General features: G+C 44.1%; 1 protein-coding gene across 1 annotated transcript in view; it reads right to left on the reverse strand.

Moving 5' to 3' along the window:
• Window positions 1-6,820: 6,820 nt before the first annotated feature.
• clcn6 (chloride channel 6) overlaps window positions 6,821-23,760 on the reverse strand; it is a 35,877-nt gene continuing 18,937 nt past the window's right edge. The window contains exons 13-23 of the mRNA XM_078425545.1: window positions 22,508-22,628; window positions 21,822-21,948; window positions 21,229-21,382; window positions 20,689-20,848; window positions 19,799-19,905; window positions 18,662-18,848; window positions 11,056-11,213; window positions 10,106-10,262; window positions 9,175-9,282; window positions 7,949-8,074; window positions 6,821-7,477 (exon numbers count right to left, since the gene is read on the reverse strand). Coding sequence (XP_078281671.1) covers window positions 7,397-7,477; window positions 7,949-8,074; window positions 9,175-9,282; window positions 10,106-10,262; window positions 11,056-11,213; window positions 18,662-18,848; window positions 19,799-19,905; window positions 20,689-20,848; window positions 21,229-21,382; window positions 21,822-21,948; window positions 22,508-22,628 — 1,486 coding nt within the window. The 3' untranslated portion in view covers window positions 6,821-7,396. The remainder of the gene's footprint in view (window positions 7,478-7,948; window positions 8,075-9,174; window positions 9,283-10,105; window positions 10,263-11,055; window positions 11,214-18,661; window positions 18,849-19,798; window positions 19,906-20,688; window positions 20,849-21,228; window positions 21,383-21,821; window positions 21,949-22,507; window positions 22,629-23,760) is intronic.

Consider the following 23,760-nt stretch of genomic DNA (forward strand, 5'->3'; position numbering starts at 1 on the left):
TTTGTGTGGCAACTCAAATTTTCCTTTCATTTTATGATCGAGCAGCTCAGAGGTTTCCTTTGTGTGGTTTAACCGTTTATTGGTCTAGTTAATTTTTCAATTGGCATTGTCTTTCAGTTATAGAAAACAGAAGAATAACCCTGCCTGGATACTCTCACAAATCTCACTTCCCCTAAACTAATGGAGGTGGTTGTGTGTGGAGGCTCAGCTCAAACAGTAACACCAGCAATGTTGCAGTGCTAATTTTTTAGGTGCCGGAGCTGTCACTGGTGCCGGAGCAGCTGCTGTTAAATTCCCCGCTGTTTATTTGGGGTTTTTTTTTTTACAGAGGTGCCAGAGCAGCACTCCAGTGAGCTCCGGCAGCATTGCACCCCTGAACACCAGCCAACACAGAGTGGCAGAGATGGTCGACTCACCAGTTTCTGTCACACAAAACATCAACCAGCAGCTCCCTTTTTACACTTATTTCCAGCAATTTTAGTTATATTCGTTAGCACATTAACAGTTAATTTATCTTCCATCACCTTAGCTCCACTTCTCCTTCACGGCAAGGGAGAACTTTGTTGCAATTACAACTATAACCAAAAAATGGAATCAATTAATTCCAATGTAATGCTAAAATGCAAGACTTTACTTGCATGTATAGTGTTATAACTTGATGTCCAGCTCCCCCAACTGCTTGACCATGGAAATTACAGTAACTGCACGATGAAAAGGTTCAGACCAGTCTGTCATGGTTACTAACAGCAACAGAAATTCCTCCGATCATAATTTTAATATATTAAAATCATAAGAGGCACCTTTGACCCAACACGTCCAAGCCAATCAAGATGCCCTATCTAAACTTGTTCCATTCACCCATGTTTGGATCATTTCCCTCCAAACCTTTCCAATCTATGTATCTGTCTAAATGTCTTTTAAATGTTATTGTATCTGCCTCAACTGTTTCCTCTTGCTGCTCACTCCATATATCCATCCACTCTGCATGAAAAACATTGCCCCTCAGGTTCTTAGTAAATCTTTCCCCACTCACCTTAAACCTCTGCCCTATGTTCTTGATTTCCACAACTCTAAGGGAAAAACTGCATTCACCCGGTATGTTCCCCTCTTGAGAAGATCACCCCTTGAGCTCCTAGAAATAAACTCCTAGCCTGCCCTCCAAGAAATAAACTCCCTAATCCTGACAACATCCTCATAAATCTTTTCTGCACTTGTTCCAGCTAAATGTATTTTCTAAAGCAGGGGGACTAAAACTAAATACAATACTCCATGTGCTGCCTCACCGACACATTGTACAATTAAAATAACTTCTATCCTCACTACCCTGACTGATGAAGGCCAATCTTTGTCACCACCCTATCTACCTGGGATGTCACTTTCAGGGAACTATATACTTGTACTCCTAGATCACTCAGCTCTGCAGCAACCCCTAGAGCCCTACTGTTCACTGTGAAGGTGGGGCCCAGGTCCAATTTCCCAAAATGCAACACCGCACACATGCCTGAAATAAACTCCATTTGCCATTCCTTAACCCACCTGCACAGCCGATCAAGATCCAGCTGTAACTCTTGATAACCACCATCACTGTCTAAGATGTCATCTATTTTAGTATCATCTGCAACCTGTCTCTCCTTTGGCCAGATTTCAGTAATGGCTCTAACATCCCAGCTACACCGAGTTCATCTTCCTTAACCGTCAGGCCCCTGCATTGAAATAAATGCAATTTAATCCAACAGTTTTACATTGTTCCCTGCCATGCTCCTGTTTATCTTGTTCACTGATCTTGCCTTCTGTACTGATTTCCAGCCTCCCACCTGCCTCACTACTGCATTGGACCCATCCCCGTGCCAATCTAGTTTAAATCATCCCAAGTAGCTCTAACAAACTTGTCCACAAGGATATTGGTCCCCTTCCAGTTAAGGTGCAACCCGTCCTTGTGCAGGTCACCTTCGCCCCCGAAGAGATCCCAATGGTCTAAAAATCTGAAACCGATCCCCTGTTCCAACTCCTCAGCTACATATAAACCTGATCTATCTTTCTAGTCCTACCCTCAATAGCACGTGGCACTGGGAGTATTCTGGAAATCACTGCACTCGAGTCCTCCTTTTTAATCCTTTGCTCATTTCTCTATATTCAATTTATCTATTTCATCTCTTTTCCTACCCGTGTCATTTGTTTCAAATTTGCACAGTAGTTTCTGCCTACTCCTTTTACCATCCACTTGCTGTCTGTACCCAATGCGTGACCACCTCATCATAACACCAACCAAATATGCTCTAATTCTCCTAAATAGTGAGGTTGTCCTGTAACAGCTCCAGTTCCTGCAGTCAGGAGCTGCAGCTGGACTCACTTCGCCAAAGTGTGGTCCTCAGACATACTGTAAGTTTCTCTGACTTCAAACATCCTGCAGGAGGAGCATTCAAGTGCCCTAATTGCCATCTCTACTGCACTAACAGCAAGGAAGAGTTACACAAAAGAAAACAGACTATGCCCTGACTTGCCAACACCCTCTCCTCAACCTCCTCACAGAAGCCTCTAGACCTCTACACTTATCCTCAACAAAGCATTGCACCTCAACACAGCCTCTCTCAATCTGGCCATTCTGCTAGTACCTGCCTTCCTTTTTATACACCACTAGGAGCAGTCACTCCAGGATGCTGACTGCTGCCTTTTAAAATTCCTGTTGTAGTGGCCTGGCGGAGGCCAGAGAAAAGGCAAGACGCCAGGCAGGTTTAGATAAGGGTCTTTATTAAGCTGTGAGCTCCTGCTCACAGCGTAGTCCACCTAGGGACGAGCCACGCCTCCCAACGGGCTGGCTTTTAACCCCTTACGCCTGTCCGTCACGTGACGAGGGGGCTGACCCAAGGAGTGGCCTGATCCCCAGGGACCGCCACAGGACCCCCCCCACCAAGAACCGGTACAAAACGGACAGGAGGGCGCACGAGGCGACCAGCCCGGGTGCGCACCTCGACCGGCGCAGGGACCGGCGACTGACCGACAGGTGGAGGGGTCGTAGGCGGCCATCTCCTCGTCCCCCAGCTGTGCGGCTGCTAGGGCGGAATAGTCGATCCCCTGGCCATTTGTAGGACGGCGTGGACCGCGGGTCTAGACAGGGCGTCGGCCACCCTGTTGTTTTTGCCCTCCACGAAACGAATTGAGGTGGTGTACTCAGACACGTACGCCAATTGCCTTTGTTGCCGCGCAGACCACGGATCCGAAACCTTGGCGAACGCAAAGGTGAGCGGCTTGTGGTCTGTAAATGCGGTGAAGGGTCTCCCCTCCAGGAAGTACCGAAAGTGGCGTAAGGCGAGGTAGAGGGCGAGGAGCTCCCGGTCGAACGCACTGTAACGCCGTTGGGCCCCGCTGAGGTGCCTGCTAAAGAAGGCAGGTGGCCGCCAACACCCGTCGATGTGCTGCTCCAGCACCGCACCAACCGCCACCTCAGAAGCGTCCACGGTCAGGGTGGTTGGGGCATCCTCCTTGGGATGGACGAGCATCGTGGCCCTGGCCAGGGCCTCCTTAGCATGCTCAAATGCCGCTCCTGCTTCGTCGTCCCACTCGACCTCCCTGCGACGACCAGCCATGAGGTGGAAGAGTGGGCGCATAGTTCCGGCTACCGCCAGCAGGAAGCGGTGATAGAAGGAAATCATCCCGGCGAATTCCTGCAGGCCCTTGACAGTGGTCGGTCGGGGGAACCGGCGGACAGCGTCGACCCTGTCCGGAAGAGGTACCACCCTTTGTGGGGTCACCCAATGGCCGAGGAAATCGATGGCCGTCACCCCAAAACGGCACTTGGGCATGTTAATGGACAAACCGTACTCACTGAGGCGTTGACACAGCTGGCGGAGGTGGGTGCAGTGCTCCTGCCTCGAGCGGCTGGCCACAAGTACGTCGTCCAAGTAAACAAACACAAAGTCTAGGCCACGGCACACACAGTCCATAAGACGTTGGAAGGCCTGTGCGGCGTTCTTCAAACCGAACGGCATCCGTAAAAACTCGAATAGGCCAAACGGAGTAATGATGGCAGTCTTGGGGATTTGATTATACCCACGCACAAGGTCCACCTTGGAGAACACAGATGCTCCGGCCTAGTGGGCATTAAAGTCCTGGATGTGCGGAACCGGGTACCTGTCGGCAACGGTCGCGTCATTCTAGCGCCGATAGTCCCCGCATGGTCGCCAGCCCCCGTCCGCCTTAGGGACCAAGTGGAGTGGTGACGCCCACGGGCTATCGGAGGGGCGCACGATGCCCATTGACTCCATCCGACGAAACTCCTCTCGAGCTAGACGGAGCTTGTCTGGAGCGAGACGCCGCGCTCGGGCGTGCACGGGTGGCCCGGTGGTGGGGATGTGATGCTGCACCCCGTGCTTGGGAGCGGAGGAGCAGAAGTGGGTTTGAACAATGTCCGGGAAATCCGCCAGGATGCGCGCGTACGTCGCATCCACGGACGACAGGGGTCCGACGTTGGGGGAGACCGGCCTCAGCGTGCTGGAGTGCACCAGGCGCTGCCGCCTGACATCCACGAGCATGGAATGCGCCCGCAGGAAGTCGGCGCCCAGCAGCGGCTGGGAAATATCGGCGATGACGAACCCCCATGTGAACCAGCTGTCGCCGAAGTTAAGGGCGAGCTTGCGGACCCCGTAAGTGTTGATTGGGCTACCGTTCGCCGCAGAGAGGAGGGGGCCGCGTTTGCCCGTATGGATATCGGCGGTGGAAGGAGGTAGGACGCTCACCTCTGCTCCAGTGTCCACGAGGAACCGACCCCCGGTGCGGCGATCCCGAGCGAACACTCGATGGATCTGGCCGGCCGCCAAAGGAATCACTGACGGCCGGCCCTTGCGTTTCCCGGAAAGGCACAAGGTAGGCGACATTGTTTAGCATTCGGTCCCCAGCGACGGTGATAATAGCACCAGCCCCCTCTGATGGTGTCCGGTGGTGGTGCAGACTGGGATGCCCACCAGCGACCTCCGGTGGCCTCCAGCGGTATTGGAGGTGGTGCTGCTTGGGCCGACCACCAGCGACCTCTGGTGGCGTCTGGCTGAACTGCCGGCGGGCCGTGCGAAAAGGACATGCGGAGTGCCCGATGGCGGCCGGATTTCGCCGCGGAGGTCGCCCTGAAACGGGGTCGACGGCGGCCCCGGCTTGCTGTGCGCCTCCCGACGCCGCGGAAAAGACGGCCAGCACTTCCAGGGACATCCAGATCTGGTCAGCGCGCTCGCTCAGCCCCTGCGTGTCGGTGAAGGGGTCCCCGGCGAGCTGCGAGCGGAGGTCGACTGGGAGCTGCCGAAGGTAAGATTGTTTAAATAGGAAACAGGGCAGGTGGTCGCCCATAAGGGCGAGCATGTCCTCCAGAAGGGCCGACGGCCGTCGGTCCCCGAGGCCCTCCTTGCTCATAATTCAAGTTGCCCGCTCGGCCTCGCTGAGGCCGAACCTCCTGATAAGGAGGTCTTTGAGGCCCGCATATTTGTTAGCCGCGGGGGGGGTCGTTCAGGTAGGGCTTTACTCGCCTTGCTGTCTCCTGGTCCAGGGCGCCGATGACGTAGAAATACTTCGTTTGGTCTACGGTCACGCCTCGCACAGTAAACTGTGCCTCTGCCTGCTGGAACCAGACCTCAGGCTCTTCGGTCCACAGGGTCGGGAGTTTGACGGAGACGGCATCGAGGTCGGCAGGACCGGGTTGCGCATTACTGCGAGACATCACGACGCGTGATGAATGTCGAGGTCAGCAGTGTAGTGGCCTAGCGGAGGCCAGAGAAAAGGCAAGACGCCAGGCAGTTTAGATAAGGGTCTTTATTAGGCTGTGAGCTCCTGCTCACAGTGTAGTCCACCTAGGGATGAGCCACGCCTCCCAATGGGCTGGCTTTTAACCCCTTACGCCTGTCCGTCACGTGACGAGGGGGCTGACCCAAGGAGTGGCCTGATCCCCAGGGACCGCCACACTGTGCTGTTTCACATTCTCTCAGCTGCTCAAATGAAACATGCATTGGGGGATTTTCCTAAATTCTTAGCCAAATGACTAGCTAATTCGCTCACCCTCGTCAGAACAGTTTCATGAGAACAGATTTATCGCAGCATCCCCAGTTGTAATCAAAATATTGCCATTTTAAATCACTTAATAACAGGGGCCAAGAAGAATCACTAAAATCCAGCCATAGTTTTTATTGATCTAAGGTGCTATAACTCTTGGCGGGATAGGGGATGATACCAACATGGGTACTTTTATTGATCATGCAAAAGTTAGGACCGGGGCATCCTTATTTAGGATGAAGCAGGGTGACCCACTTTCCTCGATGTTATTTAATATTATTATGACATTATATTATGCTCTTGGGATAGAGATGGCTCAAATTTGAACCTTGGGTCAGAGAATATCTACGGTAATGCCCATGCTTTCACTGGCGATGTCGCCCCTGTGAGTGATTCTCACAAGGGCATGTAGAACCCTGGAGAATTTTTGTAGACGGACAGTCCTGAGGGTGAATATCAATAAGACATCCACTTTTTATATGGTCTAACCTCGCTCCATTTAACTGGAAACTGTATTACGATAATTTACTGTCTGCGTCTTTTAAAACCGAACTCCTGATTCTGTGCCAAGCGACAAATTTATCTGAAGTACATTATTCAGTTAATTCACAAAGTTAGTGTTAAAACTAAAAGACAAAAATACCAATCTATTTCTCAATAACTTCATTAGCAAATTGTGCAAAACACAAAGCACTGGAGGGACTCAGTGGGCCAGGCAGCATCTGTGGAGGGAATGTTCAGACAATGTTTCAGGTCAGGACCCTTCTTCAGACTGGAGACCGCAGTCTAAAGAAGGGTCCTGACCCGAAATGTTGCCTGTCCATTCTCCAAACAGATGCTGCCTGACCCAGAGATCCTCCAGCACTTTGCTCATGATTCCAGATTCTGCAGTTCCTTGTGTTCCCATTTGTAAATTAATAAATTTTCTGTATAGTTGGTGTTTCATGTTTTGAGACTTGTCATTTTTTTTACTATTGATTATGAGAAAATACAGCGTCAACCATCTCCCAAATTCCACACAATGTTCAATTGACTGCCCTTGTGAGAAAATTCTCAGGCCTGAGGGAGGTCCAAACTGTAGTAATTTATCTCAGAACAAATCAGTCCCTTTCACTGTTGCCTGCCTCACTTGAGAACAAACTAGCTCCACAATTAATAAAATTCAGCCATAGACTGAACAGATAAGCAATGCTGCAAACTATATAGGCTAACGACTGGGGACCAAAACCCTTCAGCAATTGTTCATTAACAGATGGATGAGGAGAGGACTGGTGCCAAAGAATGTCCTGCCTTTTCAGATGGCCCCGAAAATCATTGCCTTTGCAAGCGAGGCAGAGGCGTCGGGAATGTTGCACCATGAGGGCGAGAATTAGATTGTCATGTTGTGGTGTCGCAGTTTCATCAATAGAAAATCGTGGTTCAAATTATGTCTTGTGATGATTCCAACAATCTAAAGCAAAGAAAAATTGAGATTTTGGTAAGATTTCTAACTGCTCAAGCACACAAAGTTGTAGAAACTACCTTGCCTGTCATCTTCTCTTTATCCAGTGAGATTCTTTTTTAAAAAAGAGATCAATGGTTTTCTTTTAAACACATGCCTATTTACATAATCTTGTAAACTGATATCATTAATGTCCTTTGAGGGAAAAACCCAACATTTCTACACAAATTCCTGTAGGAAATTTGAGGAAAACCAATGATTGTGTCCTTTAATAGTGGGATTTCAGCATCTCCTTAGACAAATGGACATACCTCCACTGAAATCTCTCACACCACTCAAACTCACCCAGTTCCCTTCCCCTAATGCTGAACCACTGAACACCACCAATCTCGAGCTTCATCCAAACCCCTCACTGACCCATTTCCCACTGATCCTATATATATATATATATAATCAGGAAACCCCGTGTCCCCAACTCACCTCTCCTATAGCATTGACCACCAGTAGGTGCCTCAGTCCCATGGTACGAAACAGGTTGAAGACCTGAGACACATGTGTGTTTGGCGAGACTGTATATGGACAAGGATTCATGTACGGTGTGATATCCTATTACAGAGAAGATAACTAGTTCAAAACAGATATCTGACAATCAGGGACAGCCATTTGTAAAGTAAACTGTTGTCCACATATTACCAGCTTTGGCACAAAATGCAAACTTGCCACTGCTCCAACAGTCATGTTATGACTTTTTAAACAACCATTAACCCCCCCCAAAAAAAACTTCTGGAGGAATGCAGTGGGTCCAGCAGCATCTTTGGTGGGAGCATGGGTGGAAAAGGAAGAATTGTCGATATTGACACTCTGCAAGAGGAAGGATGCCTGGTTGCAGAGATTAACTAAAGTATCTCAAGGAAGTGTTCTTGCCCCCAAGAGATTAAGAGAACCAACACAAAATGATGTTAATGATTGGATGGGTAGATCTGATAAATCAACAAGCATCGTGGTGGATAAGACAATGCCACTCAAAGTGACGGTAGCCGTTCCAGGGCAGATTGATTTCCCAAGTCCTGACCATGACAGGAGGAAAGGAGGCCTCCACCAGCACCAGGAGGGGAGAGAATGGTTACAGAGCTGAAATTACTATGCATTACTGGGAGAGCTATGAAAAGGGAACTACCTATTTCCCCAATAGGTCAGACTTTGTGCTAATCATGAGACGGAGACCACCGCATTCTTAAACACGAGGGGTAATTTACAGAGGCCAATTAACCTACAAACCCGCAAGTCTTTGGGATGTGGGAGGAAACCGGAGCACCCGGAGGAAACCGGTGTGGTTACAGGGAGAACATACAAACTCCACACAGACAGCACTCAAAATCAGAATCAAACCTGGGTCTCTGGCATTGTGAGGCAACAGCTTGACTAGCTGAACTAAGAATGCTGAAGTAAGCCACAAATGTTCTGGTTGATTACATTCTCATATGGTCTAACAATAATGAGACTAATAAAGATGGATGTGAAGGAGTGATGTTAGAATGAGGAGCCAGCAGCCATTTTCAACCAATCTATTGTTTCTTACAAGATCGTCTCTCCCCACACTTTGGAAAGCATTTTCTTGTCACAGCTGCATAAAAGTAAACCACAAAGATCAGGGTCAGCTGTTGATCAATGGTTTATTTGAAACAGGAACGTGAACAAACACTTACCACAATCATACGAGGATTGAGGAGAGTCAGATCAAGGTCATGAACATCAGGATATCGTGGATAATCTTCAGTCATTTCAGAGTATGATAGCCGTGGTTGCGTTGAACTCTGAAAAGCAGAGAAAACAAGACTGAGACAAGTAGCCCAGAAACACAAGAGAAAATACTAAAACAGATAATTAAAGATGAGAAGAATTTATTTCCTATATTTTTCATCACCTAACTATAATAATTCCTATTTCTGCACTGTTGCTGCAACTGTTTCTTAAGTAAATCCTATTGATGCAGAGTGAACTCTGTGTAAATGGTACAAAAGGTGGGTCCAAAATCCATAATTTCCCATTTCTCGTGCCGCTCCACTTTATCTATTTGGTTACTTGTAGATACCTCCTTCCACACTCAAAACAAAGCTTTTCATCATACAGCCCGTGACTCAGGAGACCAGCCTTTGTTTCCTCAGCATTATAATGGTCGTGGAGAACGCTGACCCATTTAATTAGTATGCTCTCTACTGTAATTTTTGCCAGGTAGTTAAATATTATTTGTGCTTTCCGTGTATTCCACCAAACGGGGTATTCATATCTTGATTATTTCGGAACATTCATGGAGTCGGTGGTCTTTAACTATTTTTATGCATGTTTAATGTTAATCCTTTCAAATGAGCATTTGCCTTTGCCTGACATACAACTGGACAAACTTCCCCAGTAAGTACAATGCTTCTTCATATTTGTCACAATACAAATTAAAAGAAATTGCAAAATAACTCTACCTAGCCTACTACATATCAGCCCGAGCAACTAGTGATGTCTAACTCTAAGAGATGCTCCATCTCTCAAAACATTCTATTAAAAGTTATAAATATTTGTTAAGAATATTTCTTAAAATTCAGCTTTTTATTAAACAGAAATACAAGAGTTTTGTCGTGCACTTACTGAATGGGTCTCTAAGTAGCAAACCCCACGAACTAGCAAGGTAACCAGCTGCGATCTCCGAATAAGGCCATGAAAAGTTAGCGGTCGAAAGCGTTCCTCCATCGTCCAGTCCTCACTAGGAGACTGGTCAGGGTAGAGATTTGGATAAGGGACGTGTCTGCACAAACAGGAAGGCAGGCAGTAACTGAGCGAGTACACTTACAAAGGTTGTGCAGGACAATTACAAAACATGCTCATGTTTTAAATAATCTCTGTGGACATGGTGTGAAAATGACGATACATTTCAGAGAACCACCATCATTCGAAAAAACTTTTACTACACTAGAAACCCATTATACAAAATTCTAAGATAGCCCATGACATGATCTTGGGTCCATACGTAAAAAATAAATATCATTTCTTCAAAAGCTACTTTATAATGTGTATTTTATTGGCCTTGGACTACCAGACAGCACATGGCATCACGTTGGACAACAGTGAAAGAGGCCCACCTGGCATTTCTCATTTATATTATCACTCAAGTCTTCCTGCACCCAGGCATCCTGTCAAGGATTGAACCAATAAGGAACTAACCCATTTGCTACATATACACAAGCATGGCTCAAACTCTACCAGATTGGGTCACTTTAGAGTTGACAGGATACATCAACCTCAGCGGCTTTCTACTCACCGTCAATAATTTATATCAAAATTAAAAACTTACCTCTAATTCTTTAAAATAGTAAGATCAGGCCAGATCCACTATCAAACCTCCCAAGATATAGTATTACAACCATGCAGGCACAGTACAAGGAAAATTAATTCCTAAATATCAAAACTCCATGCACAAAATAATCTGTAGTCCACTCAGCCATTTACCCAGCAAGATATTGGTCAAAATGTTTAAGTAATTTAGTTGTCGTGAGAACGTGGGCTCCAAAAGAAATGATTGGTGAATCAACCACACCAACCTACGCTCCAGCATCTGTTGTAAAATGTCCTCTCTGTCCTCAGCAACCTCTGTGTTCACCAGTTCATCACAAACATTCCTCAGCTCACTTGACGGGTAGGATTTCATTGACTGGCTCCGCTTGTATTGTTCTCCAGCTCGAGTCAATATACTTGATTTCTATAATGACGAAACAGACCGTGAACCCCACACAGAAACAAAAAGTAAAAACAAGTCTTTACAACTAATGATGTCGACTCTGACTGTCTTGATTGTGGCTAACAGTCCTAATCCTTGCATAACCCCTTACAATGCAATCATACATTAACATCAAGATAGATCTTTAATTCAAGGGCAACATAGGCCAAATTCACCTGGACCAGGTCCAACAACCACAACTCATCTTGATCAGATGTAGAGAACTTATCTTGCTGATTCTCTGCGTCTTAGAGTCAGGCAGCAAGCTCTCAGCAGCCAGTCAGCCGACACAGTGGAGGCTCCACTTCCAGAATCTGACAGGTTTTGACAAATGAATGTGCAATAGTTTAAACTCAGCTTCCTCTCTCTCAATAACTTAACCTTAATATATTAAAGCACATGAAAATACTTGGAAATAATTTAAAATGTGAAAAGAAAGTAATTTATGCCTCCTAATTCAGAGGTCAGAAATTCCGATTGAAATGAACAAATTCTTCAATCCTACTTGGCATAGGATTGGAAATATGATTTTGCAGCAAAATTCTTGGAAGGCTGGTAAGGCTGGACTCTACCTCTGGATTCCATCTAGAGAATGGAATGTTCAGCATGACAACCTGAATTTATTTAACATTTTAACATGCAAAGAGAAACAATATCTAAGATAATTCAGTCAGATAAGGAGCTATTAAGACAGAATGTGATAGAGGACAGCATAAAAATAAGAGAGAAGTATATCATAGCAAAGAAGAGTGGGAAGCCAGAGGATTGGGAATCTTTTAAAGAGCAACAGAAGATAACTAAAAAGGCAATACGGGGAGAAAAGATGAGGTACGAGGGTAAGCTAGCCAATAATATAAAGGAAGATGGTAAAAGCTTTTTTAGGTATGTGAAGAGGAAAAAAATAGTCAAGGCAAATGTGGGTCCCTTGAAGTCAGAAGCAGGGGAATTTATTATGGAGATCAAGAAAATGGCAGACGCGTTGAACCGGTACTTTGGATCTGTCTTCACTAAGGAAGATACAAACAATCTCCCAGATGTTCTAGAGGCCAGAGATCCTAGGGTGACGGAGGAACTGAAGGAGATTCACATTAATAATAATAATAATAATGCATTTTATTTATATAGCGCTTTTCATATACTCAAAGACGCTTTACAGAGATTTAGAGAACATAGGGAAATGAATAAATAGATAAATAAGTAAATAAGTAAACGAACAGAAAGGAGACAGAAGGTGAGGTGACCTTCAGTGGTTGAAGGCAGTACTGAACAGGTGAGACTTCAGCGATGTTTTGAATGTGGTGAGTGTGGAGGAGTCTCTAACGGTTTGGGGTAGTGAGTTCCATAGAGTGGGAGCAGCGATGGAGAAAGCCCTGTCCCCCCAGGATCTGAGTTTGGTCCGGATGTGGGGGGATAGGAGATTGGCAGCAGCAGAGCGGAGGGTGCAGGTGGGAGTGTGTCTGTGGAGGAGGTCGGTCAGGTAGGATGGGGCCAGGTTATGGAGGGCTTTGTAGGTTATGAGGAGGATTTTGTACTGGATTCTCTGGGGGATGAGGAGCCAGTGGAGTTTGTAAAGGACGGGGGTGATATGGTCACGGATCGGGGTGTGGGTGAGTAGACGGGCAGCGGAGTTTTGAATGTATTGAAGTTTACTGATGATTTTTGAGGGTGCGCCATAGAGGAGGCTGTTGCAGTAGTCCAGACGGGAGGTGATGAAGGCGTGGATGAGGGTTTCTGAAGCTGTGGAGGAGAGGGATGGACGGAGACGGGCAATGTTTTTGAGGTGGAAGAAGGCTGTCTTTGTGATGTGTTTGATGTGTTTGTCGAAGGAGAGGGTTTGATCAAAGATGATTCCAAGATTCCGGATGTGAGGGGAGGTGGATACTGGGAGACCATCAATGTTGAGGATGAAGTTTTGGGTGGATTTGGTGAGCGTTTTTGGACCAATGATGATGATTTCAGATTTGTTGCAATTGAGTTTGAGGAAATTTGATTGAAGCCAAGATTTTATTTCAGTGATGCAGTTTGTCAGTGTAGAGTGTGTGGTGGGGGAGATTGACTTGGTGGAGATGAGGAGCTGGATATCATCGGCGAAGCAGTGGAAGTTGAGACCATGACGGCGGATTAATTGACCAAGGGGGAACAGGTAGAGGATGAAGAGAAGGGGGCCAAGGACTGAGCCTTGGGGGACACCTTGGGGGAGGGGAGCGGTGGGGGATTTACAGTTGTTAATGGAGATGAACTGGTGTCTGTCAGAGAGGTAAGATTTGAACCAGGATAGGGCTGTGCCGGTGATGTTAAGGGAGGTTTCAAGTCGGGTGAGGAGAATGGCATTAGGCAGGAAATTGTGTTGGGTAGACTGATGGGACTGAAGGCTGATAAATCCCAAGGGCCTGATGGTCTGCATCCCAGGGTATTTAAGGAGGTGGCTCTACAAATTGTGGACGCCTTGGTGATCATTTTCCAATGTTCTATAGATTCAGGATCAGTTCCTGTGGATTGGAGGGTAGCTAATGTTGTCCCACTTTTTATGAAAGGAGGGAGAGAGAAAACGGGAAATTATAGACCAGTTAGTCTGATATCAGTGGTGGGGAAGATGCTGGAGTCAATTATAAAAGACAAAATTACAGAGCATTTGGATAGCAGTAACAGGATCGTTCCGAGTCAGCATGGATTTACGAAGGGGAAATCATGCTTGACTAATCTGGAATTTTTTGAGGATGTAACTAGGAGAATTAACGGGGAGAACCGGTGGATGTGGTGTACCTCGACTTTCAGAAAGCCTTCGACAAGGTCCCACATAGGAGATTAGTGGGCAAAATTAGAGCACATGGTATTGGGGGTAGGGTACTGACATGGATAGAAAATTGGTTGACAGACAGAAAGCAAAGAGTGGGGATAAATGGGTCCCTTTCAGAATGGCAAGCAGTGACTAGTGGGGTACCGCAAGGCTCGGTGCTGGGACCGCAGCTATTTACAATATACATTAATGACTTGGATGAAGGGATTATAAGTACCATTAGCAAATTTGCAGATGATACAAAGCTGGGTGGTAGTGTGAGCTGAGAGGAAGATGCTATGAGGTTGCAGGGTGACTTGGACGTTGTGTGAGTGGGCGGATGCATGGCAGATGCAGTTTAATGTGGATAAGTATGAGGTTATCCACTTTGGTGGTAAGAATAAGAAGGCAGATTATTATCTGAATGGTGTCAAGTTAGGAAAAGGGGACGTACAATGAGATCTGAGTGTCCTAGTGCATCAGTCACTGAAAGGAAGCATGCAGGTACAGCAGGCAATGAAGAAAGCCAATGGAATGTTGGCCTTCATAACAAGAGGAGTTGAGTATAGGAGCAAAGAGGTCCTTCTGCAGTTGTATAGGGCCCTAGTGAGACCACACCTGGAGTAGTGTGTGCAGTTTTGGTCTCCAAATTTGAGGAAGGATATTCTTGCTATTGAGGCCGTGCAGCGTAGGTTTACTAGGTTAATTCCAGGAATAGCGGGACTGTCATATGTTGAAAGACTGGAGCGACTAGGCTTGTATACACTGCAATTTAGAAGGATGAGAGGGGATTTTATCGAAACATAAGATTATTAAGGGGTTGGACACGTTAGAGGCAGGAAACATGTTCCCAATGTTGGGGGAGTCCAGAACCAGGGGCCACAGTTTAAGAATAAGGGGTAGGCCATTTAGAACGGAGATGAGGAAAAACTTTTTCAGTCAGAGTTGTAAATCTGTGGAATTCACTGCCTCAGAAGGCAGTGGAGACCAATTCTCTGAATGCATTCAAGAGAGAGCTAGATAGAGCTCTTAAAGATAGCAGAGTCAGGGGGTATGGGGAGAAGGCAGGACGGGGTACTGATTGAGAATGATCAGCCATGATCACATTGAATGGTGGTGCTGGCTCAAAGGGCCGAATGGCCTACTCCTGTACCTATTGTCTATTGTCTTAAGGTGGAAAAACAAAAGATTTAAGGAGTAAATCTGGTAGTTCTGCTGTAACAAGGCAGCTGCAATCCTGAGAAACCTCATCTTATAGAAAATTAAGTTACAAAATAATTGTGTCAATTGGGTAAAGGGGGTTAAGGGCCAGAGAGATTCAGACTTGCATAAGTTATTTTTCCATTTTCAAAAATAAAGGTAATTTTAAATGGCGTTTTTAGCTTGCAGAAACAAAAATAAGCTATATGCTTCATGTTACATTGGTTAATAGAATATCATTGCACAAATGTCAAAAGAAGCTTATCAATTTCATAGTTTCCTTGGTAAAAGTACCTGTATTCTTATGGTGTCTGATAAAAGAGAAAATAAAGTATATAACTGACAAGTGGTCTCACAACACACAAGCAATTATACAAGTGAACTTCAAAGTGAAAGGTGAGAGAAACCTCAAACAGGGAACTGATGGATCGAAAGCGCACTCTGGTGGCTACAACCACCACTGCACAGAATTTAATGAAATCACAGAAATTTCAGGCACAGGAGATTGCCATTTGGCCCATATTGTCTTTGTCACACTCAGAAGTTATCTACCCTCTTTCCATTTACCTCTTCTTGATTTGCAGTTATAGATTTGACATTTAAAAGATATTAGATCAGAGAATGTTGGAATAACACGGCTAGAAATCTTATATCTGTGGGCAGAGAAACAGGGTTAACATGCAGTTGATCTGCTGCATCTGTCCAGAATTTGTCTTGTTTTAAAGATTTCCAGCACGAGCAATTCTTTTGATTTTCATTTGTCAAAATGATTTCTGTTTCTACTACCTGATAACATTTAGCTTCAAACTGCTCCATCTTCTGGTTGAAAGGGATCATTAGATCCACTCTAATCCTTTAACCAATTATCCAGTTGTGGGTCATTCTGCTAATGGGAAATAAGGTCAACATGAAGGTTCTATAGATTTGACCTGGAAGTCGCATTTCCTAGCCATTTTTGCCAGATCATGTCTCTGCAAAACTAGCCTTTCCCCATTTGAGAAATTTTACTTCTGGTCTATCAACACTATTTTCTAATCTATTTGAACTCCAATCATTACCATTTTAGTAAACTTTTCCACCCCCTTCCCTCCAATTGTCCATATAATTTCGGTGTCTGAAATCTACTCTTCCCTGCTTTGTAATTTTCAAAGAATTTACTTTGTTCTATTTCCCCTCCAGTTCAATCGATAAGGCCTCATTGATCGCGCTTTATGGCATATTAACCTTTCACAGCTGAAATTGTTATGTTAACTAGTTGCACCACCTCTTTTTAACCATCTCTGGAAATATTGTAAACAGCAAAGGTGAGCTACAACTCGTATGTTCCTTTAAACTATGCTTCAGCAATATCATACACTTCCTTCAGTATCTGTGTTCAGCTCATCTCTCTGTTCCCAAAGCATAAAATGGCATATCCAGAATATTTGAAAAAATAAAAATGCTGAAAATACTCAGAACTGGAGAGCAGGAAATAATTGACTTGATATGTTAACTTACGTCACTCCCTCCCCCCCAGCCCCCCCCCCTCTCAAAGAGATATGCTCGCTGAGTAGCATTTTCTGTTTTTATCTCATTTCTAAGACTCTACATTAAAATATACAATATTAAGTTGCTTCTCAGACGAGAGGCCTGTGACTAGTGGTATGCCTCAGGGTTCGGTGCTGGGCCCGTTACTGTTTGTCATTTATATCAATGATTTGGATGAGACCATACACGGCAAAATTAGCAAATTTGTAGATGATACAAAAGTGGGTGGTTTTGCACATAGTGAAGATGGCTGAGTAAAATTGCAGCAGGATCTTGATCGATTGGCCAGGTTGGCTGAGGAATGGTTGATGTAATTTAATAAAGAGAAATGAGAGTCCCATTTTGGGAAGTCTAACACGTGGGCAGGACCTACACAGTGAATGGTAGGGCTCTGGGGAGTGTTGTAGAGCAGGGATCTAGGAGAGCAGGTGCATGGTTCCTTGAAGGTGGAATCGCAGGTAGATAGGGTGGTCAAAAAGGCGTTTGGCACATTGGCCTTCATCAGTCAGAGTATTGAGTACAGAAGTCTGGGGATCATGTTGCAGTTGTATAAGACATTGGTGAGGCTGCATTTAGAGTATTGTGTCCAGTTCTGGTCACCATGTTATAGGAAAGATGTAGTTAAACTGGAAGGGTATAATGAAGATTTACAAGGATGTTGCCTGGGCTAGAGGGTCTGAGCCAAAGGGAGAAGTTGAGTAGGCTGGGACGATATTCCTTGGAGTGCATATAAAGGGTGGTGGGTGTATGGAACAAGCTGCCCGAGGAGGTAGTTGAGGCAGGGACTACCCCAACATTTAAGAAACAATTAGACAGGTACATGGATAGGACAGGTTTGGAGGGATATGGACCAAACACGGGCAGGTGGGATTAGTGTAGCTGCGACATGTTGGCTTTTATGGGCAAGTTGGGCCGAAGGGCCTGTTTCCACACTGTATCACTCTATGACTATGACTCTATTAAGCATCAAACTCTTTTGCCTTTTTCTTAAACTCACCCCTATCCTCTGCCTTCCAAACTTCATTCCTAATTTCATATTTACCTCCCTCTCTTTTGAAACTGCAGTTATATAAGTTAGTGAAAGACATGTACAGATGTTACAGGTTTGATTTTGGCATCAGTGAAGCAGCAGCCATTCAGAATCAGATTACTACAATGGATCATCACACATGAAAGGACTGTGGCTAACCTTGTCAGCTGGAATAAGTATTTATGATTCAATTGCATCAAAACTGATCACTTCATACTTCATTTTGTTTCTGTTTTGTGGGAACATGCGATGTGTAAATAAGATGATGCATTTCCTATGATATGCATAGGAAATGCTGTTCTTTAAACTACTTGTTATCTTGGGGACACCCAAGATCATGAAAAGCACTAATGAAATTCATGGCATAAAATACAGTGATTTAACCCATTGCTTTCATAGCTACAGCAATCTAAATATAATCCAACTGCTTGGCTTTCTATCAATATTAATATCCTAATATCTACTGTTTCCCAATGTCTTCCCAAAGCTGAAAAGTGTCACTATCCCAATGGCTTGATTATTATTTGTTGCAAGACCATACTCCACACATCTGAGCCATATCTGGTGACGTCACTTGCACCATACTTGCATTTGCTGTGTTCCCATCAACCTCTTCCCATCAACCATCAGGCTCTCAAATCATCCTGCACAACCCAAACCATAAACTAATTAATATGGACCAAACTAATATGGAGTTTGTACATGTTGCACTAAGTACTTTGGTTTACACCATTATTGTCTGGTTACTGAGAATAACTGATAAATATACAACAACAAATTATATGTTGTGTTGTTGCATTAATGTGCCTGTAAAGTTGCAGCAAGTAAGAATTTCATTCTTTGCCTCCTGGTGCATATGAAAATTAAAGACTTGACGTCACACTAATGTAGGTTTACCTTAAACTTAATATTGTTGCTGATGAGGATGTTTCCCTTCATGAATTCCTTTTCATTCCCTCTATTCTCAGTGACGACAGGGTATGCGTGATGTGCTGTGGTGCGCAAAATACTGACCAATGATTGAATCCGGGTATGAGGATAGACATAGGTTAGATTTGGTTCCATGATATCACTGGCTGTTAACCTGAGATTGAACATACATGAAATTAAACTCCATTCTTTCAAACTTGGGGTTTATTTTACAATGTATTTCCATGCGCCTCATCAAATATCCACTGGAGCCACTGTACTGCCCCACCTGTTACAATATGCTCAATGTGAATGAGGAAATCTCAATTTCTGACAGAGAGGTACCCCCCTGATACAGCCATCATATTACTCTGCAAGAACCCAAACATCTGGTGCATCAGCAACTTCTGCATTAGTCTTAAAAAAATTCCCTGGATTTGATTCTCCATGCCTTCAATGAAGTCTCTAACAAATTGCAACAAATAGATCAGAAGGATTCAGAGAAGATAAATAATTTCATTTCTCAGAACCAAGAGTCTTGGGCTTTTTTAAACATTGGTGCTATGTGATAAAAAAAAGGAACTGTAGATGCTGATTTATATCAAAGATTGACACAAAGTGCTGGAGTAACTCAGCGGGTCAAGCAGCATCACAAGAGAAAATGGATAGGTGATGTTTCGGTTGGGACCCTTCTTCAGATTGATTGTAGTAGAGAGAGCAAGAAAAAAACTGGAAGTGAAAGAGGCAGGACAAATCAAGGCCAGCAATATATGACCTCAGGTGAGGATAAAGACAGGTGTGAGCCCAAGAGGGATACATAGTTGTGAACTGTGAAACTAGTTACCAGACTTTTGGTGCGAGGGGGGAGGGAGAGAGAGAAAAAAAACTGGCCAGCCAAGGTTCAGGGAAAGGGAATTGTTTGTAGATGTTACCTAAATTTGAAGAATTCAAAGTTCAATTATGAGAATGTTCAAAATAACGTTCAAATATGAAAAATGAAATTGGCGTTATGTGCATCGGTCAAATAGGCAAACCATGATTTTAAATCAAACCCAACCAATTGCTAATTCATTAATTGATCATATGGGTTAACTATCTGACAAGAGTCTTAAACGATTCACCTACTTATCCATTTCAGCCTCAGTCTCCCATTCAAGCAATGGAACACCACGAAGTGCCACATGCAAGTCGTAAAGTCCTTTATTGAATAAATCTCCAGTCCACTTTGCCACCTGGAAAAACATGAAGCGAAAAGGATGAAAATCTTTGATTTTTTTTTTACCTGAAGCCAAAAGTTAGAAGCATTTGGTACTTTGCAGATCAAATCTAATTATTATTAAGCATCACAGTTTCGTAACTCCACAGCTCATAAGGCAGCTTACTGGTCACTGAAACCATAGTTCCAGATATTTTACCAACTCGTTAGTAAGCGCAGCTGCAATTGGTAATGCATACAGCTACAGCTAATTCTGACAGTGCCCATATTCCAGCCTGACACTTACCATTTATCTATGAACATAGCCATTCAGAAGGATAAGGCGCTCAGCATTCAATAAGGTCAAGACATCTGATTTTTACTTACACCCCATATTACTGCCTATTGTTTGTAACCTTTTACCCCCTTGCCCATCAAAAATCCATCTATCTCTGCTTTAAAATTATTCAAAGCCTTTGAAGAAGATGGTTCCAAAGACTGTTGACCCTTAGGAGGGGAAAACTTCAACTCATCTGTCTAAAATAGGCACCCTCTTATTTTTAAACATTGGCATCAAATTCTAGATTTTCCCACAATAGGAAAGATCCTCATTACATCCACAAAATCAAAATCCCTCAGGGTCTTAGGTATTTCAGTCAAATAATTTTGTTTTCTAAATTCCATAGTCAAACCGAGCACAGCCTGTCCAATCTTTCCTCAATAATACAATTGGAAGATTATTCAAGCATTTCATTAATTTGCACCAGCGCAAAGAAAATTAATTCCCAACCTTTATACCAACCCCAACGAACAGACCTACCATCAATGTGACCATGATGGGCAATCCATATGTGATTTCATTGGTTGATTCAATGAGAATGACGGTGAGACTGATGGTCATACGAACCACACCCCCAAGGAATGCAGCAGCTCCCACTAAAGCAAAAGTTCCAGAATAGATGTGAGACATCCCGATGTACCTGGGGGCAGTTTAAAAGAAAAAAATCTCTTGAAAGCAATTACATCTAATACATCACAATACCACTGGGTACGAACTCAAAACGCCATCTGTCCATCAATTCCCTCCCCAGATGCTGCCTGGCCTGCCGAGTTGCTCCAGCACTTGGTATTTTGAACCACACAAATGTCACCTCTTTTGTCTGCAATGTAACCACGTTAGCTTTTTTAAAATCCCTTCCCTGATCCTTAGATGTGAAAGATATATACGTGTGAAGCCTGTTCTTCTGCATGTAATCAGATGCTTGTTGTAACTCATTGCAATCCACATTTGCATTAATCATGAAATAACAGCAGTCACCACAGACACAGATTGCACTAAACCTATCCTCACAACACTCACGTTTTCAGAATGTTTGCCACAAGTCGACCATAGGCAGCACCACACAGCAGCGAGGGCACAAAGAGTCCACTGGGGACAGATAAACCGTATGTCCAACAGGCCAGAATAAAATAAAGAACAAAGAAAATGCTCAGAGTGACAGGACTGAAGGTTCCTGCAGGAACAAAAGCAGTAGAACAGTTGATATTAGAAAAGAGCAAAATCCTATACTCGATCCAACATTAAACACTGCATGGCACATTGGCTAGACCAGTCTGCATATATTCACCTGGATCAGATGAATAATTTTAACAATCAACTAATCTGCAACATTGGTTCTCTTTATTTATGAGTAATAAAACTGCCAGTGAATTGGAACCAGTCGCATGCGAGAGTACAGAACTAGAGAACATTTAGCCTCTCGAGTCTGCTCCATCACTCAGATCTTAATTTAATTTACTGACCTCCTTACCTTGCCTGCAACAAAAATCACGTTTGAAATAGCACATTTTCCCTGCCCTCTACCTCTCTCCCCCCCCCCCTTTAGAAGCAGACATTTACAACATGGAGCCAAAATAAATGCAAATTATATCACCAAATGTGCTGCGACTCACCATCTTGGTGGAATAGTTGGAGTATGGCAGTCTCTTGTGGGTTGAAGAACAAAGTAGCCATGTCATTATAGGTATGATTGCGACAGAAAAAGGTTTTGATGCTGGAATTCACATCCTCCTCAGATGGCTGAGGGAAATTAAATTGAAGTATTTTACAACAGGTTGCAAAGTAGCAGGATTAATTCAGCTGTAGGAGCAGTGGTTTGTGAACCAGTGGATCCATCCAAAAACAAAACATTGATAGAAATTTAAAGAGCAGAAAATGCTGGAAATCCAACACTAGCATCTGCCCATATTATATAGTCTAACCTACACTGGGGAAACCAATGAGAGAGTGAGTGATCACAAGACTGGCCCCAACCTTTCAGTTGCCATCATTTTAATTAAGCTCCATTTAAAAAATAAGGAACTCACAAAATCCTCTTCAAGTCTGATTATGTCAGAACGCTAACAATTTTGAACACGTACACCTTAAATAAAAGCCCTTTCTTACTTTGCTTAAACATTACAGTCTGCTATTGTCATAGATTCTCATTGAAAATGCTGACAGCTACAACTGTTAGTAGGAGGGAAATAAAACCAATGGCGTCCGCTGTTTCCTCTCCCCCAAAATTATTGCAAAGAACCCAGTTTCCCCAAGAATACAAGACTGTGAATGAAAGTAAAATCACGCACATCACACTCACCTGTTGTGTCACATTGTTGCTGTGTGTGTGGGAAGGGATCTCCCTGCACTCTCCCAAAGTAACAGAGGCTATAAAAATGACCAACGTTGTAACCATAGCAACTAACAGACTCTCCAGGATCCTGAAGATGAAGACAGAGACAGTGATGAAAAACTTTCACATGATGCTTCAACTTATTTTGTACAGGTTTTTTTATGCCCAACAGTTTCAGCATTTTCATTACCAGGACTGGATTTAAAATAATACTCAAGAAATGTGGGGTTTACACCCATCTCTCAAGAAGAAACAGCGTGTATTGCACGCCACAGCAAACTCTGAGTAGGGCAAGATCGAGTGACAAATAAAAACGCACATAGCCATCCTAAACTAATAACAGGTTGGCAGATGTAAATTGAAAATAGATGTCAAGGTTGAACTTGGTTTTTAATGTCTTTCACAGAAGGTAGCCTGGTGATATTCACAGTCTCCGTGATATCTCATATTCCATTACATCCCTCACACCACGATCTTCAAGCAAGGAAATCCATGCTAGTTCACAAGTGCAAAATGATCTGCTGGGAAATCCACCAGGCAACAAGATAGTGATCTGCAATGTAGGACTATTTGCACACCAAACAGAAACCATGTCCTTAGTAGAACTATTCAATCTTATAACCAATGGATCAGATTGTTGTTCTGCAGTCCTACCATGTCTGGTTATGAATGGCAGTGGGCAATTAAATACTTAATGGGAGAAGACTCCAAAAACATCCCCATCCTCACCAACGTTAGGACTCAGCATGTGGGTGCTAAAGGGACTGCAATTGCAAACATAGAAGTGTCAAATAGAGAAACACCTCAGAACCCCACCCATCACAAATGCAGGTCTCCTCTTAATTCAATTCGTTTTAAGTGATGTTAGCAGCAGCTGTGAACACTGGATATTGAAAATGCAGCCAAGAAATCTGCTAGCTGTAGAATCAAAGACCTACTCTCCAGAATGAGATGAGCCTCCAACAGAGCTGTTCCAGTACAGTTCCAACACTGGCATCTTCCACACAATGTGGAACATTGCCATGCTCTGTCCTGTCCACAAAAGACAGAACACCCAATACAAATAATTACTGTCTGGTCAAGTCTATTTGCCAAAATGACAGAAGAAATCATTGACCGTGCTATCCAGCAATACTTGCACAATAAAATGTTGGTTTTGACTGCTCCAGATTGAGCACAGCCTTAGTCTGAATATGGACAAGAAACTGAATTGTGGAGGG

This window comes from Rhinoraja longicauda, chromosome 30, assembly GCF_053455715.1.
Source record: "Rhinoraja longicauda isolate Sanriku21f chromosome 30, sRhiLon1.1, whole genome shotgun sequence".
Taxonomy (NCBI): Eukaryota; Metazoa; Chordata; class Chondrichthyes; order Rajiformes; family Arhynchobatidae; genus Rhinoraja; species Rhinoraja longicauda.